Genomic DNA, 17042 nt, shown 5'->3' with positions numbered 1-17042 from the left:
TCAGGGCAAGAAAAGTGTTCCCTGGGCCCAGACCTGTTGCTTGGATGGGATTTCATGAGGGAGGATGTGAAAATGGGGGGAAAAAAAGAGAAAATGTGGAAAAGAGCAGGTAAGGATTCACATCACTTCTGGGTATCCTTGCGTGTAGAAATGCCCAACACGAGGTGCCCAGAGCCAGACTGTGCTGCCAGGGGTGCTGCCCCACAGGAATGTCAGTAGGATCCCCTCAGGCTGGGTGGATCCCTGTGGAATGTGCCCAAACTCTGCCCAGTGCTGGGTGCCCAGAGGTCTGGGAGCAGGCAGGTGTCCCTCAGTGCTGGCACAGCTGGATATTCCAGGCACCCTGAGGTCACTCCAGATCCTAATCCCTCAAACCATCACTGAAGTTTTTGTGTTTTCCCTTTAAAGCAGCCAAGGCACAGCCTGGATGAGCTGGTGATGAGCTGCCCCCTCCCAGGGCTCCTCTCCTCCAAACCCCCCTGTGGCACCCCCAGGTTTGGGTGCCCATTCCAAGGCACTGCAGTGTCCTCATTTTTCTCCCTCTGCAATCTGGGCACGTCTCAGCCCTGGTGTGCAGCTTCTGAGCAGCCAAACATCCCTGAATCCTGGAGTTCCCTTCATCCCAGCCCTTCCCTCTGGTGCCAGTGCTGCTGGGAGGACAAGGGATGGGGCAGCTCAGGAAGGAGGTAGAGTCAGGGGACAAACCTGGGCAGGGGTTTCTCAGCTCTGCTCATCTCCTGCTGGTGCCACCTGAGGGTTTAAAGGTTTTCAATGCCTCAACAGATGATTTAAAAAGCAAATTGTAAACCTATCCCAGCTGGAGATGGGAGAAACCCTTGGCCCATGGGTTGGGGTGTCCTGGATGACCACCATGAGTGGATCAGATGTGGTCCCCAGTGTGACACTGAGCCTGAGTCCCCCTGAGCTCCGGGGATGCTGTGGCTGCAGCATTTTTGGATGCTGAGGGCTCCTAAAATCTCCCCCCTCCCAAACCCTGAGCCAGCCCATCTGATGTGCTCAGCCCTGATGGAATCAGTGACATTTTCATGGATTCAGGCTCAAATTAACCTCGGTGAGAAAACCAATCTGGCCAGAGGCACCACCCAGGGGGGTCTGATGCCACCAGCAGATCCCAACTCCGGGCTGCTCCTGGGGGCTGGAGGCAAAAGGCAGAGCTCCTCCTGGCACTGTAGAGATAGAGATTTATTTTTAAAAAAAAAATAAAAAAAAAAAAAGGGGAGGGGGAAGGGGGTAAAAAAAGGCCCCGTGTTTGCAGCCAACACGTGTAATCTGTTGCAGCCCTTGTCAGACAAAACAGTTTTGCCGTAAGACAGCGATTCCCAGAGGGGAAAGGGGCGAAGTGAAAATACTTTATCAGCTGCCTACATATGTAAAGCAGTACCCTGGTTGAAAAGCAAAGCCTCTTTCCCTTTGAAAGCTGGGAAGGGAGAGACGGGAGGCGACTGCCTGCGAGCGGGGACAGGAATGACACAGGCACAAAGCCCAGCACAGCAGAGCCCAGGCCTCCCTCCTCAACTGCTCTTATCTCCCCATCGGCCCCAAAAACTACCTGGCTGTGGAGAGGAAACAAAGGCAAACAAAACCCAGATGTGCCTCAGCTTGGGAAACTAAAATGTACAGGAATTATTGCTCTTATTTCCCTATCGGCTCCAAAACTGCTCTTATCTCTCTATCGGCCCCAAAAAACTACCTGGCTGTGAAGAAAAAACAAAGCCAACCAAAATGAGGACGTGGCTCAGTTTGGGAAATTAAAAATATGGTTTTTAATGCAGAGAATGTGGTTTTTAATGTACAGAAATTATTGCTCTTATCTCTCTATCAGCCCCAAAACCTACCTGGCTGTGGAGAAAAAATAAAGCCAAAAAACCCTCAGATGTGGCTCAGCTTGGGAAACTAAAAAGATAGTTTTTAATGTACAGGAATTATTGCTCTTATCTCCCCATTGGTCCCCCAAACCTACCTGGCTGTGGAGAAGTAACAAAACCAACCAAAACCCACATGTGGTTCAGTTTGGGAAATTAAAAAGATGGTTTTTAATGTACAGGAATTATTGCTCTTATCTCCCTATCGGCCCCAAAAACCTACCTGGCTGTGGAGGAAGAAACAAAGCCAACCAAAACCCAGATGTGGGTCAGTTTGGGAAATTAAAAATATGGTTTTTAATGTACAGAATGTGGTTTTTAATGTACAGAAATTATTTAATTCAGATATTAAGAGCAGGTTCTGTCAGTCCCCAGGTCAGCAGGGAAGTGTCCATTGCTCCAGGCTCCTCTTCCCTCAGGTTGGGCTGAGATGAAGGGAATCAATCCCTGCCTGGATTTAAGAAGTGATGCTCAGGAGCTGCCAGCAGACAAGGGTTTTCCTTCCTCTCTGAATTTCAAAGGCCGGGAATCCCAGGACCCGGACACAGGGCATAAATCAGCCCTTGGGTTCACAGGATGAGTGGACTCCACTGGCAACAAGTGGGCTGGCTCCTCGTGGAGGCTTCTCCTGCTCCATCCATCAGTCAGAAACCTGAGAAGGTGGGGAAAAAAAATGAATTCCATGTAGCAGCTCCCTCAGCAGGACAGAGAGGGGACAAGGGGGACACAGAGCTGGGCTGGAGAGCCCAGGAGGGGCTGAGATCCCGGGGCACTTCCATGGATGGGGATGCACAGAGGCAGGAGGGAGATAAGGAATGGGATTGGGGGGGTGAGGGGGGCAAAGGAAGGAGGGAAGCAGGAGAAGGGCAGGCAGGGAGGCAGAGGGGGGAGAGGGAAGGAGCCTGCACTGCCCATCTGGGCCATGCATCACATTGAAATTGTCCCGCATTAAAAATTCACCAGCCAGTGAATTTTCAAGGGATTTGTAGTAATTAGATGACAAAATGCTGGCAAATCTCAGGCTTGCCAAAGATGTTACTCAGGGGTCAAAGACTCGACACTTTTGGCTGGGTAATTTGTAAGTGTCAATCACACTCAGGCATCAGAGGGAGAGGAGAGCTCCAAGGGCTGAATCCTAACGAAGCCCAAGGCTCCTGCCTGCTGAGCCCCCTCCTGCTGCCACCCAGGCCTCAGACCCCCAGCTGAAACCACACTGGGCTGGTTTGCCTTCTCATTTGTTAAATTAAAAGAAGAAACTTCCCAGTTTTGCTTTTCAGCAGGGACAGCTGCTGCTCTGCTCTGCTGGGGTGATGTGCCTGTCCTGTTTATGTTGCTGGGGCGATGTAGCCCTGCGCCAGCTCTTCTGCCACCTGGGTGGAATTGCTCCTGGGCCAGTCCACCCTGCAGCTTCCTGGGCTGAGCTGGAAATGGAATTAAAGCATCTCCTGCCTTGTTGCTGCCTCCCCATTGGGTGTCAGGGAGACTTTGGGGCCACCAAAGCAGCCCCATGAGCTGTGTGTGCCTGCCTCAGGCTGAGCCCATGGCAGCAGCTCATCCCACACACCCACCCAGAGCTTGGGGGAGCAATGTAAAAGTTTTCTACATCATCAGCTTAAAACCAAACCACAAAATGCAGAAATTAATGCTTTGCCCAAAACAGCAGGGGAGATCCCTGTCCCAGCCAGGGAGCTCCAGTGTGGGCTCGGCCTTGCTGGGGCTGAGGTTAAGCCTGGGCTTTGCTGCTGGGTTTGGGGGCAGAGGATGGCTCAGAGGGGTGGCTGCCTAACCCTAGATCTCTCCTGGAGAGATTTTTGCTTTTTGTGGTCTGGTTTCTAAACTGATGAAGTAAAAAGCCCTGGATTTCTCAGCCCCCCAGCACCAGGAGGATGGCTGCACCAGGGGCTACACTTACATCCAAAAAGATTTGGGGTCAGCACTGTGGGAGAGGCAGGAGCCTGCTTTACTCTCCATCCCTCGTGGCCTATAAAGCTGTCCTTGTCACCCCTGCCAAACCCCACCTCCAGCTCTGGGTGTGAGGGATGATTGAGGCTCTCAGGGAGGGATGGGGAGGTCCTGGCCATCAGCTCTGAGGTGCTGTGGCATCCCACAGCACCCATCACACCCCAGGGAGAAACACTGCACACCCCAAACCCCTTTGCAGAGCAAAGGAAGTCCCAGAGCAAAGGAAGCTGAAGGAGGTTTGTTGGCTCCATCCCTCCCAGAGTGCTGGATTTGGGGAGAGCTCTTAATCCAGTCGTGTGGGGAGGGGAGAGAAGGGAAAGGGAGGGAAAGGGCAGGAGGGAAATCACTTCTGACAGAGCTGCTGTGGGTTAGGTGAATGCAGAGCCATTCTTGCTGCAGGCCAGCAGCACTGGGAGAGCTGCAAAAGGAGGCAAGCAGCAGTGCAATCTCTCCAGTGTGATGTGCCCCAGACACGGGAGCTGAGGGGACTGGGAATGTGGCAGGAGGGTCCTCAATTTCCAAAGTCCCTCAGCAGCTGCAAAACACCTTGCACGGCAACCTTCCTCCAGCTCCTCATCAGCTGCACTTCCAGCTCCTACTCAAATGGCCCAAATCATGGGCTGAGGTCTGCAGGGGGCTGGGCTCAGGGGTTTTCCCATGGTTTTATCTTCACTTGATCTAACAGTGCCTTCAGATGCTGCTGGAAGGATTTTTTGGGAAGCAGCAGGGAAGGACTGTGCCTGTCCCTGCTCTGCCCAGTGCTGGGCACCAGGAGCCATTCCCTGCTCACAGGGGGTGTCCCTGGGATGTTTCCTGCCTGTCAGAGCCTGCTGCTGGCAGATGGAGACCCCCAGCCCCACCCCACTGCAGCTGAGCACAGCTCCTACCACTGCCCCACCTGGTATTGCAGGAGAAAATGAACCACAAAACATCAAATTTTACTTGAAGGAACACTAAGAAAACCTTTCCCCTCAGATCACCTCTCCTGACACACCACAGCCCTTACTGCCCTCCCACTCTGCCCCAGCAGCTTTGCTGTACCCTGAGCTGGGGATGATGTCACCTGTGGGGACATGGTGATGCTGGCTCTGTACCCCCCTGGTCCCCAGCAGCCCACCATGGTCCTGGGGCTGGAACAGAGAGACAAACCTCATTACAAGGCACTAATTACAGCCTGTGGAACGCAGGCACTGTGCTCCTGCAGCTCCCAGGGAGGTGAGACCCTCCCTCCTCCAGGATCCTGCCCACCCCCCTGCTCCTGTGCTGCCATCACTTCCTGCACACCCCCAGCTCTGCTCTGCCTCCCTCCCCAGCTCCAGTTTGGGGTGAAAGCCTCCCTGATTAGCCAATTTGGATCCCTATTTGCTGTGAATTACTGAGCCTGATTATTATTCATGGCTGGCGAAGGCTGAGCTCCCAAGCCTGGCCATGCGGTTTCTCTTCCTCTCCAGTGCACACATTTAGGGAAAACAGGAGGCAGAGTGCCTCACTCAGGGAAGCTGCACCCTCCTCCTCCTCCTGCTGCATTTCCTGCTGAGGAAGGTGCTGCTGGAAGCTGGAATGTGGTGCCAGACAACGGTGGTGCTGTGACCCAGGGTAAAGTCCAGATGTGTTGGAATATTGGCCCCTTCCAACTCAGCTTCTCCTGGGACTCTGGGATTAAGGAGAAGCTCCCCAAATCTCCCAGTCAGCATCCAAGTCAACTGTCTCAATCTGCATTTGCAAATTCTTCCCGAAGTCCAACCGGAACCTCCCTCTGGAGATTCCAGAGCTCCAAGAGGCAGCAGCTGGGTTGGAAGGCAGCAGGCAGGACACATCTTCCTGCAGAGGGTGAGGGAATGGCATTTACTGTGCCTGCTTGGCTTTGAAGTGCTTCCCAGACCTCATTCCATGGGAGGAAGACCACGGAAAATGAAGGGATGAGAAGAGCTGGAATTGTAGGAATTGTAGAAATTGAACTGCAGGAGCAGTGCAGTGATGATGCCAAGAAACCACCAAGAGCTCACAGATGCTGCCTGCCTGTCCCTGCCAGCTCTCCTGTGGCACAGAGAGGAAAACACAGATGTGGTCAGGAGTTTTCTAAGGGAATGGGTGACCTTGGGCACTCCCAGGGCACTGTGGCACAGCAGAGGGGCTCCCTGCGTCTCTCTGTGCCTTGCCTTGCTTTGCTGGCTGTCCCCATAAGGAGATAAAAGCCCACACAGGCCTCTGGCAACAGGCAGCAATGAGGGAGAGCTGCTTCTACATTAAAACCCCTTAACCCTCTCATTCAGTAAAAAAGCTGCATTTGAATAATATCCTAATCCAATTGCAGAGCTGGCCCTGGGGAGGGGGATCTGCAGTGTGCCTGGGAGCAGCTGCAGCCAGCACAGCTCCGGCTCCTGTCCGGCTCACCAGGCTCTCAGCCTGGATGGAGCTGTCACAACCTGACAGACACCCACTGGCCAAGGCAGAGGGTTCAGCCCCCCAGGGACCCTGCAGTGCACCCCAGCAGCCAGAAGTGAGTGTCAAGCACTCTTCTGGGCTCTCTGAGGGGAGAGCAGAGGCTGAGCACAGCCCAGAGAGCTCATGTGGGGTGGCTGTGCTCAGCTCTCATCTGCACAGCCAGGGCTGATGGATGAGCTGGAGCTTGGAGCTGCTCATCTTCTCTGCCACAGCACAGCCTGGCTACAGCACTCACACCCCAAAAAGGCCACCCAGATGATTATTACACCCTCCTGTGCCCAGCTGTGCCCAGGGAACCCAGGGCAGCTGAGGGGTGACAGGCACACATGGTGACACCACCCTGGGCTGTCAAGAGCCAGCAGAACAAGGGGGACAGGGCTACAGCTCATCCCAGCCCAGTCACAACCAGCAGTGTGCAATCATTTGGTACAGACAAAACCTTCCTGAATAATAGAACAGGAACTGTTCCTCCTCCCAAAGCAAACAAGAGCATTGCAGCAGCACTGCTGAGGTTAAGGGCCAGGGGGAGGCTGTTCCCTGCTTCAGCTCCATAGACAGGTAACAGAGTTTGCATTATTTTATCATTAGGATTGCTTCAGATCAGGGGGAAAAAAGGAAAACAGTCAGTGGGGAGTGCTGAATTTCTGCAGACCTACTTAGGTGATCATTTTAATTCAGGTGTAGGCTCGTTTTGAGAAAATTCCTGCTGTAATTTTAGGGGTGCAACGTGTGGGATTCTCAGTACGTAACAAAGAAGTGGAGCAGGAATTAACTCCAACTGTTCTCCAGAGCTGTGATCAGCACTTCCATAATTAATGTCCAGGCACATATATATCTGTGTACACATACACAGCCCCCCCCTGCTCACATCAAACAGATTTCCTTGATACCAAATTGCCTGAAAAATTAACCAATGTCAAACTGCTCCACAAGATAAGTATCATTAAGGGAAAAAGAAAATCTTCATTATGTTTGAAGGTACAGGGAAAAAAAAAACCCTCATGAATGTTTTCCAGCCTGTTCCCAGCCTGGGAAATAACATGTTTTAAAACATATCAAAGGGTTAAATTAATTTTCATTAAAATTTAAATTTGAGAAGGCTCCCTCTCTTCTTTCCTCCCTCCTCCCCCTTTGAACGTTTGACTGGCAACCATTTCATATTTCAATCTCGGCAGAACAAATTGAATTAGATGTTGAAACCAAACTCTGCTCTGTTCTCTAAAGCCTACATGCTCTGCTTGTGCTAATCCTTTTCGTCGCTGCTGCAGACCTCAGAGACACTCAGCAAGAAACCTGCCCTGCCACAAAAGACAATGAAGGGAAAGAAGGGAAAATAAAAAAAGGAAAAACAGGAAAAAAAAAAACCCACAAGAAAATCCAAGCCCAAGCTGCAATGCTGCAGAGCTTTGCTGAAATCATGTGCTGGGTGATGCATGTGCCTGGAGGGGAGCCTGCCCAGCTTCTCTGTCCTCTGTGCTGGACTTGGGCTGGTCCTGCCCAGGCAGGATGGTCAGACATCCCTGCTGGGCTGAAATTTAACTGAGCTGAGACTGAGATTTCCCTGCAGTGACCCCCTGGTGCAGAGCTGTGCCAGTGCTGGGGCAGGTGGTGAAGGGACAGGAATGCCACCCTTCAATGCCAAGCAAAAAAAAGGAGAATCAAGCTTGTCACCACTTCAGGTGACACTGCCACCCCCCTTGACAGCACTGCTTCCACACCTGTGCCTCAGTTTCCCCACCTGCTGCACAGGATGAGGGTTTCACACCACAGCCCTGAGACATCCCAAGGGGCTGTTCCTGGATTTTGGGCTGTCCCCTGAGCTCAGTGGCAGCAGCAGGGCTCTGGAGCTGCAGCACAGTTTGGGGGACCAGCAAGGGCTGTCACAGCTCTGGTCCCTGGGCAGGAGCTCAGTGCTGAGCCCTGTTCTGAGAATTGTGCAGAAAAGCTGGGACAGGACATGTCTGTAAGCACAGGGCTGGGCTCTGAGCAGCACAGCACACACACCTGGAGGCACCCCCAAATCAGAGCTGGGCAGATGTCACCCCAAAGCCCTGAGAGATGTCACCCCAAAGCCCTGGGACTCCTGCAGTGGCCCTGCATGGAGCAGGCAGTGCTGGTTTAACCCAGCTCAGCTGCTGTCAACAGGCTCCCATCAGATACTCAGGGTTTCCACTGTGGCCACACTCACACAAAGGACACCACGAGCCCACCTCACCTCTCCTGAGCCCACACAGGGAGAGCTTGGGGGTCTGGAAAGGATCAGAGGGGCTGGCAGGACTGCAGGGTTTGACCTTGGGGAGCCATTTCATCCTGGCTCCCTCCTGCCATCCCATATTTTCCAGCCTTGAGATGCTGCCCCAAGACACACCAGGGAGGAGTGATGGCAGCCAGGACTCACTCGGGGTGTGGAGCTTTTGGAGGGAGAGAAGTTGTGGAGATTTTGGTTGCTGACCTTTACCAAACTATCTGTAACACGGTGGCAGCTGCAGGTTGGTGTCCAAACAGGGATTTTGATTTTTTGGCAGCCCATTTGTTCTCTCCTGGACACCCTGACAGTGATTCTGCTGCCTTCCCCTGGGGGATGCCAGCAGCCAGGGGAGCACACAGAACACACCCAGGGCATGCACTCACTTCAACACTGAGCTCAAACCCAGCCAAATGTGGGCTGTAACCCCTGGGACCACAGCCAGGAGCCTCTGGGGTCATAGTGGGGAGACACAAAGGGTAGACTCCTGCTTGGAGCCTACTGAGACTTTGGAATTCCACCTGAATTCCACCTTCTCCTGCTCCTGGTGCTACCAACCCTGCAGCAAGGACACTGTGACCTTTAGGGCCAGCTGTGCCCACCCTGCCCCAGGACCCACCTCAGCAGAGCCCAGGCAGCTGTTAGATGTCCTCATCCTTGTTATTGTCCTCCTCTTCCAGGTGCTCCATGATTTCATTCAAAAGCTCCGATCGCTTTTTCTTCTTCGGGGAGTCTGTCCAGGCCAGGGTGGGAACAAAGGGGGTGGAGAGAAAAGCAAAAATTACAACCTGGACCCACCTTGGGAGGGGCTGAGGGGGCTGGAGGGAGCAGCATACCCTCCCAGGTGAAGGTTATCAATATAATTTACTTCTCCTCCCCAGGCAGGTCCTGACAGGAGCTGGGATTCCAATACCTCCCACCCATGCTTCAATTCACAGCCTGGGAGCAAACAGCACCCAGAGAGGTGATGGTGATACCAACCCTTCCTGCTGACCCCAATTCACTGTGAAATTCACAATCTCCCTGTGGAAAAGTGGCTGCAAACCTCAGCAGGAGCTCATCAGAGCTACTGGCAGGACACAGCCCCACCAACATGCGGGCTGAGACCATCCCATCCCAGCAGCACATCCCTCACCTGGGTGGGACCATGTCCCTGCTTTAATTCACAGCCTGGGAACAAACAGCACCCAGAGAGGTGATGGTGATGCCAACCCTTCCTGCTGACCCCAATTCACTGCGAAATTCACAATCTCCCTGTGGAAAAGTGGCTGCAAACCTCAGCAGGAGCTCATCAGGGCTCTTGGCAGGAGAGCCTGGCTGAGACCACGCCATCCCAGCAGCACATCTCTCACCTGGGTGGGACCATGTCCCTGCTCTGCCCCTCCTGCCCCACAGCACCCTGCACACATCCCTCCCAATGCATGCAGCACAGGGGGGCTGCCAGCACCTGAGGGAACATCCCAGCCCTGGCTCTGAGGTGACAAAGCCATTTGGTCCCTGATGTGAGGCTGACACCCTCCTTTCTGCTGGGCAGGAGCCGTGGCACAGCCCCCTCTCTCCCCCTGGCTCCCCAGCTCGCTTGCAGCACATGGAGAACAGCTGTTTAAATCCTGCTTTCAGACATCAAAAGCCTCGCTGGGTTTCTCAAACAAACAAACATACCATAGGACTAAAGAAAAGGTGTAAAATAAATAAATGGAACAAGCTGTGCATTTTCTTTTAGTATTACAGCTGCTGCGGGAGATAAACAACAAGTAAATGTCACAAAACATCAATACAGAAGAAATTAACCTGACAAAAGCTCACATCCCCCCCTCTCTGCCTCCCCCCAACTCCCAACAATTTTTGCATTTCTGGAGTTCCCATCTAATGATTTTATTTTTCAATTAATTCTTTGACAGAGAGCCAGAACCTGCCTGCCTTCTCCCTAGGGGCTGTGGGGACAGGAGGGGGATGAGGGTGCTGATGGACCCTGCTGCCCTCCCAGCATACACCTCAGGGGAGCCATGGGGGCCACAAGGTGCCAGCCCCAGCCCCTCCAGCAGCTCCTCCCAGTTCAGTCACCCAAAGGCACCAGGGATAACCCACCCTGGAGGAAGGTGCCAGCTCAGCAGTTCTCCCTCTCTACTCTGCTCCCAGCTCTCCTGCTTTGGAACAGCATCAAATGTGCTCTCATCTCCCAAATCCGCTGTAGGAGCGTGTCCTGTACCTGCCACCCCTTCCCAACCAGAGCCTCATGGAGATCCCTCAATGATGAGGCTGCACAGCAGAGGGAAAGATGGATATGGGGCACTGGGTGCACAGGGAACATCCCTCAGCAGAGCAGGACGTGGCAGTGAAATCTCCCCACTGCATCCCCCCCATTCACCAGCTTGGCCACAGGCAGCACCAGCAGCATCCCAAATGTGGCATCAAATGTGCTCTCATCTCCCAAACCCACTGTAGGAGTGTGTCCTGTACCTGCCACCCCTTCCCAACCAAAGCCTCATGGAGATGCTGAGGCTGCACAGCAGAGGAAAAGCTGGATATGGGACACTGGGTGCACAGGGGACATCCCTCAGCAGAGCAGGACCTGGCAGTGAAATCTCCCCACTGCATCCCCCACATTCACCAGCTCGGCCACGGGCAGCACCAGCAGCATCCTCCTCTTGTCTAACACGAGGAAAATAAAAACCCAGGAGGGTGGGAGGGCAAATTGGTTGGGCTTCCTTCCGTTCTGCTGCTCCAAGCTGGTTAAGGTTTGCCCGCTAACGATCCCATTTGCTTCCTTTAAACAATGGGCAAAGCCGGCGGGGGTGGGCCGGGAGGGGGATTACCACGGGATTAGAACGTGGCAGGGTTGTGGATGCCACGCTAATCCTGCAGGGTTTTACTCCCCGGCTCCGGCATGTGTTTGCATTAGTTACAGATGCTCTCAAGAAAAAAAAAAATTAAAAAGAAATAGGAAAGGACAAAGGAGAATAAAAAGGGAGCCCAGCGGTTGGGAGGTGAGGGAAAAGGAAACCTGGGGGATGGAGGCCAAAGGAGGAGCGATCTGGCAGAGAGGATGGAGGCAGGAAGGCTTTCCCAGCCCGGCAGGAGGATCAGACCGTGCCTTCCCTGGCTACCCCCTGCTTCCAGCCACAGCTGTAAATAACCAGGGATGAGCCACAACGGGGCTTGGCTGCTCTACAGCCCCCCACAGCCCTCCTTCACAGCTGAACCCCTCCTCACACACCATCACAACCCCCCCACAAGTCGTTGTTCCCCTCCCGGCGTGGTGAAATTCCCCATCTGTCAATTTAATGCTTTGATCGATGGCAAGGAGCAGGAAAGCGGCCCGGCACAGCTGGCTGCCCCCGTTAGGCCTGGCGGGAGAGCGGCGGGGCGGGCTCAGGAGCAGGGGGATCAGCCTTTAGTGGGATTGGGAGCCATGGCCTTCCCTGCACGGCCCCGGGCTGAGGGGGAACAGGAGGGATTGGCCTTTAGTGGGATTGGGAGCCATGGCCTTCCCTGTACGGCCCCGGGCTGAGGGGGAACAGGAGGGATTGGCCTTTAGTGGGACTGAGAGCCAGAGCCTTCCTCGCATGGCATGGGCTGAGGGAGGGATTACAATTTAGTGGGACTGGGAGCCAGAGCTTGCCCTGCACGGCTGAGGAGTTGAGGGATTGGCATTTAATGGGATTGGGAGCCAGAGCCTTCCCTGCACAGCCCCGGGCTCCCAGGGAGAGCAGAGCACGCCGAGGGGTGGGCAGTGCTTGCCAAGCTCCCCTCAGGATGGAGCTGGGGAGGAAAGCGGCTTGGAGCTGTTCCCAGCCCTTTGGGAGTGGTGCCTCCATCATTTGGGGGGACAGGGGTGAGTGTGGAGTGTTCCCCCTGCACAGGGCACACATCCACGGCTGCCCCTTGCTCCAGTGGGATCCCTTGTCCTCGAGCCAGGACAGCCACCCTGCTGGTTTCCAAAGCTTCAGTGTTCCTTCTTTTCCAAAGGAAGGATCCTCCTGCCCAAGCCAGGCTGAGATGCTGCTGCTGGTGGTGTTTGTCACCTGTCCCTGCCCTGCTGTGGCATTTGTCACAGCCCTGCTCCAGGTTATGGGCTGCATTAGAGGTTACAGGGACAACTGTTGGCCAGCCTTTCCCTGGCTGCTCTTTTCCACACAGAGTCACTAATTTTATTTACACAGCCTGTCCTTGGCCAGGCCCTCAGGCCCTCCAGCCACCTTGCAACAATTAAAACTGCCCCCAAATGTGGGGTGCAAACACAACTCAAAGGGTTTTTGTTGGTTTTTTTTTTTCTTCCTAATGTAAGAGCCTCCTGCCCCAGGATGAAGAGCAGATACTCAGAAATGAGCAAAAAGCCTTAAACCTCTCCTAGAGTGCTGGGAGCCAGCAGGGCTGAGATGCCAGGCCTCAGGGCTGGGCTGTGGCTTTGCTCCTGACAGAACACTGAAACCACTCGTGGCAGTCAGTGACCACTCCTGGGCTCCTCACTTTCTCCTGGAACATTACAAAGCCTCAGAACAAGCCATAAAGAATGACCTGAAAACTACACAAAATGGGAAGGAAGCCTATTCCATTTTATTGCATCTATTAGACCTATTGAAAAGTCGGCTCAGAAGTGGTTTGATTGCCATGACAAATGCCTGCATGGAGAAAAGATTTGGGAGACCAGACCTCTCCTTCACAAATAACAGCAGAGACCTGGAACTGGAAGCCCAATCTCTCTAAATGGTCTCTAGAAATAAGGTGTGTAATTGTAGCAGAGAGCAGAGTGGTAGGACACGTCTGTCACAGCCGAGGTCAGGACCTTGAAATGCTAAGACAAAGATGATGAGGGTGACATTAGAGCTGGGGACACCACAGACCTCAGTCCTGATTGTTTCCTGAGGCTTGAAGACCTTAAAGGATCTTTTCTTTCCCACTCCCAGCTCGGGATGGGGACCTGGCCACTGCTGCTGTGGGAAGACCCTCACAGTTCACCCACACTGTGCTGGCAGAGGATAACCCATGGGACCATGACAAACAGCACAGGGATGTCTGAGCTGCCCCTGTGCCCTGTGAGGAGAGGAGGAGGCTTGGGGAAATGGGGATCAGTAGGAAAAATCCTGGTTTCTGGGCTATACCACCAGTGGAGAGATGCACGGTGTCAGTGTGGCTGTTGGGTGCTGTGTGTGCTGTGCATCTTCTCCATCCCTGCTCCATGTGGGAAAAGCAGCCTCTAGCCATGCCAGGGAGAAAAGCTGAAGGAGCATTCCCCCTCCAGAGGGCTGCAGGCAGAGTGGGGCCAGCCTTTTTTCCCCTCTTTATCACTAGCACCCACAGAGGGACAGGGTGCAGCTCCCTCCTCACCTCACAGACACTGGGCACTCCACAGTGCCTTGAAATCAGGAGCAGGCACTTCCCAAGGGAATAAAATCCCACTCTGACCCTCCAGTGTGGCACAGAGAGGCTGAGACCTGGTCCCAGGCACCAGCCAGACCCTGGTGCCCACAGGTGTGCCCCAGCTTGGCTCTCCTGGCACAGATCCCTCCTGGCACACCCTGCTCTGCCACATTAGCCACTGGCAGTTTGGCCAGGCCTGGGTGTTCCTGAGACAGGCTGGAGCACAGCAGGGATTGTGATGCCATCCTGTTTCCCATCCCTAAAGATGGAGAGGGGCAGCCTTGCTCCTGCTTCTCAGCTGAGACCCTGGAACCACTTCAGCTCCAAGGCTGCATTCCTGCTGGGATGTGAAAATGCTCTTCCTGCTGCCCTCCCCAGGGCCTCAGCTCAGTGAGGAGGAGCCCAGACAAGGAGGCTGGAGCAAAGGCAGGCAAAAATTGGGAATAAGATTTCCCAATTTTTGGGAAACATGCTGAAAGTCCGCAAGGATCCTAAAGCCAAGACTGCTTATTTCCCCTTATACTGAGGAGAGTGGAAAGGGGGGAAGGAGATCCTGAAGATAAAATGGGAGCTTGAAACATCTCACTGCTGTTTTCTCCATGTGCACGTGTCCCCACTCCAGTGCTGGGTTCTGGGTGGGCACATCCACCCTCAGCCCTGCCACCACCCAACTGCAGCTTGCCCAGCCTGCAATGAGCAGCCCTGAACCATTTCAGGAGCAGCCCTGAACCATTTCAACATGGGGATCACTGAATAACCGGGATATGCTGTTCTCCCCTCAGCAGGGATGTGCAGCCCCACAACTGCTGCCAAACCCCCAGGCCATGGGCATGTGGTGATGGAGAAGGGAAGCTGGAAGGAGATGCAGGAGGAGGAGCATTGATCTCCAGCTTAGCCCTGCAGCCCAGGGGAGCCCTTCCAACATAAATATTTGCCAAGCAATGCATTTGTGCCTGTCGATGGCTGTCAATAGGAGCCTGCAGTGCTGTCATCTGCAGAGCTGTCACTCCCAGCAGCCTGAGCCAAGCAGCCCCTTCTGCATCCCATCACCACAGAGTTTTCTCTTTTCAATCCACGTGCTGCATATGCCCAGAGCCTGTCCCCACCTCGGGAGCAGCCAGAGGAGGGAGCCAAAGGCGCTGTGGCTGCCCAGGCACACGCAGAGTTAACAGCTCCCAGGCAGAGCTGCCAGACAAAGGCCTGGCCTGGCTGCCTCCTGCCTCCCCCAGCGTGCTGAGGCTGCACAGGGAGCTGGCAGCCCCCAGCAGTATGGCAGTGTGAGCAGAGTTACCGTGGAAGTGCTGGGCGGTTTTGCGGCGCAGGGCCTCCAGCGTCTCCTCCGTGTCTGCCCACTCCAGCACCAGCCTGCGGCCGTACAGGTGGGTGCTGTGGCACAGGGCCTGGAAGGCTTTCTGCACAATTCAAAGAGAAAAAAAAAAAAAAGAAATTAAAGGAGGAAATAAGAACAGGCTCACAGGAGGGAAAGGCAGAAATGTCACTCCCTCTGCCCCGGGGTGGAAAGGCCACCGGAGAACATCGTACTGGGAGTGCTTTGCTCTGATAGGGCAGGATCCATCTCCATCAGAGCCTCTGACTCGGTCATTTATCTTCCCTGCACTTGCAGCAGAGCACATTCCCATCACCACTGCTGCTGGCTCTGCTCCTGGGGGCAGGCTGGAACCCAGCACACCCTGAGCCGGGAATGCTGCAGCCCCTGCAGCTCTGGGTGGGACCCTGTGACTGCCCAGCACCCTGTTCTCTGCTGGAACATGGCTCAGCTGTGACAGAGGAGTTCCTTTCTGCTCTGGAAGCAAGATGGAAAACTGCCTTTCTCCTGCCAGCCATTTGGTGACTTGGCTGTGGTGGCAGCACATGTGGCAGAGCAGAAGCCAGCACAGAAATCCTCTGCTCTTTCTGCCTGTGGTGGTTTGCTCTACTGCATAAACCCAGAGGTTTCCTGCTGTTAGGTCCTGTTTGGTAACACCCATACAGCTGGAATCTCTTGCTGATGTTGAATACAAACATGCCAGCCAGCCCAGAGCTCAGATGGCTTTCTCTGCCCCTAGCCAACCAGCAGAGACATCCAGAAAACAATGACTCAGTCTAGGAAACTTTGATTTTGTCTTTATTTCCCACAGAATGTCAAGGAAACTCAGGACTGAGCAGGACTGGGCACACAATGCAAATACACAAACACACTGGCCAAATATTTTTATCCCCAGGGGCCCACAAAGTGCTCCACAGTAAAGGCTGGGCACAGAGGGAGAGAAATGCCCTAAATACTTTTTCAAAAACCCCAGCTAAGGCTGAGATAAGCTCAAGTTTTGAACTCTATAAACTCCATCCCTGGAACAAAAATGGCAACTGTAGGATCAGACACACATCCTGCTGTCCAGCAGGGCCCTGTGCTCCCATCTGGAGGCCCCAAACCAGCTCCCAAGCTGTCCTGTAAAGCCACATCTGTCCTCTGAGCCACCTGCTAAAAGCAGCTCTGAACCACTGCAGCTGTCCCCAAATGCCACATCTCTGGGCAGAGGGGCTTCTCCTGCTTTGCTGCTCCTCAGGACCCTCCTTGAGCCGCTGGGTTATGAAACCCATTAAAAAAAATCCCATTTTCAGTAACCAGCACCCAGTAACCTGAGCTTTCCTCTCTTTCCACACTCCTTTCACTCATATAACCCTCACGTGCTATAAAACAGTGACAAGGAGCACCCAGCTCCACCATGGCATGGGTGAAACTCCCATTATCCCAGCACTCTCAGGGTGATCCTGGCAGGGCAGAGTGCCCCCTTTTCCAGGGGCACATTCCTCCTGGAAGAGCTGCAAGCTCCAGCTGTTTTTATTTGCTGCTGCTGTGTTTTCAAGGCCTATCTCCCAATTAGCAGAGCAATGTGTTGGCTTAAACAAACACTGTGGGGAGGTGGTGGGAGGGAGTTGTGAGGGCTGTTTGTGTTGGCACCAGGAGCCTTTTCCAAAGCCTGGCACACAACCCATGGCTCTAAACACTGCATTTCCTTTGTTAATTCCTATTTTTGGATTGCTCCTTCCCACAGCACAAGGGAGAAGAAAGTTGAGTGACAGCACACAGCTCATCTGTGCTCCACAGGTCATGGAGGAGGGCAGACCATGGTGCAAGTGGCACTTGG

At 53.9% G+C, this 17042-nt stretch overlaps 1 protein-coding gene across 2 annotated transcripts in view; it reads right to left on the bottom strand.

The window, feature by feature from the left end:
- Positions 1-2152: 2152 nt before the first annotated feature.
- The window catches only part of RBM19 (RNA binding motif protein 19), a 53129-nt gene continuing 38239 nt past the window's right edge, over positions 2153-17042 (bottom strand). For both annotated transcript variants that reach the window (XM_005493702.4, XM_026797248.2), the window contains exons 23-25: positions 15188-15308; positions 9155-9268; positions 2153-2535 (exon numbers count right to left, since the gene is read on the bottom strand). In XM_005493702.4, coding sequence (XP_005493759.2) covers positions 9177-9268; positions 15188-15308 — 213 coding nt within the window. In that variant the 3' untranslated portion in view covers positions 2153-2535; positions 9155-9176. The remainder of the gene's footprint in view (positions 2536-9154; positions 9269-15187; positions 15309-17042) is intronic.

This window comes from Zonotrichia albicollis, chromosome 18 (genome assembly GCF_047830755.1).
Source record: "Zonotrichia albicollis isolate bZonAlb1 chromosome 18, bZonAlb1.hap1, whole genome shotgun sequence".
Taxonomy (NCBI): domain Eukaryota; kingdom Metazoa; phylum Chordata; class Aves; order Passeriformes; family Passerellidae; genus Zonotrichia; species Zonotrichia albicollis.
The sequence above is the reverse complement of the archived record's forward strand: the minus strand, read 5'-3'. Positions and strand labels throughout refer to the sequence as shown.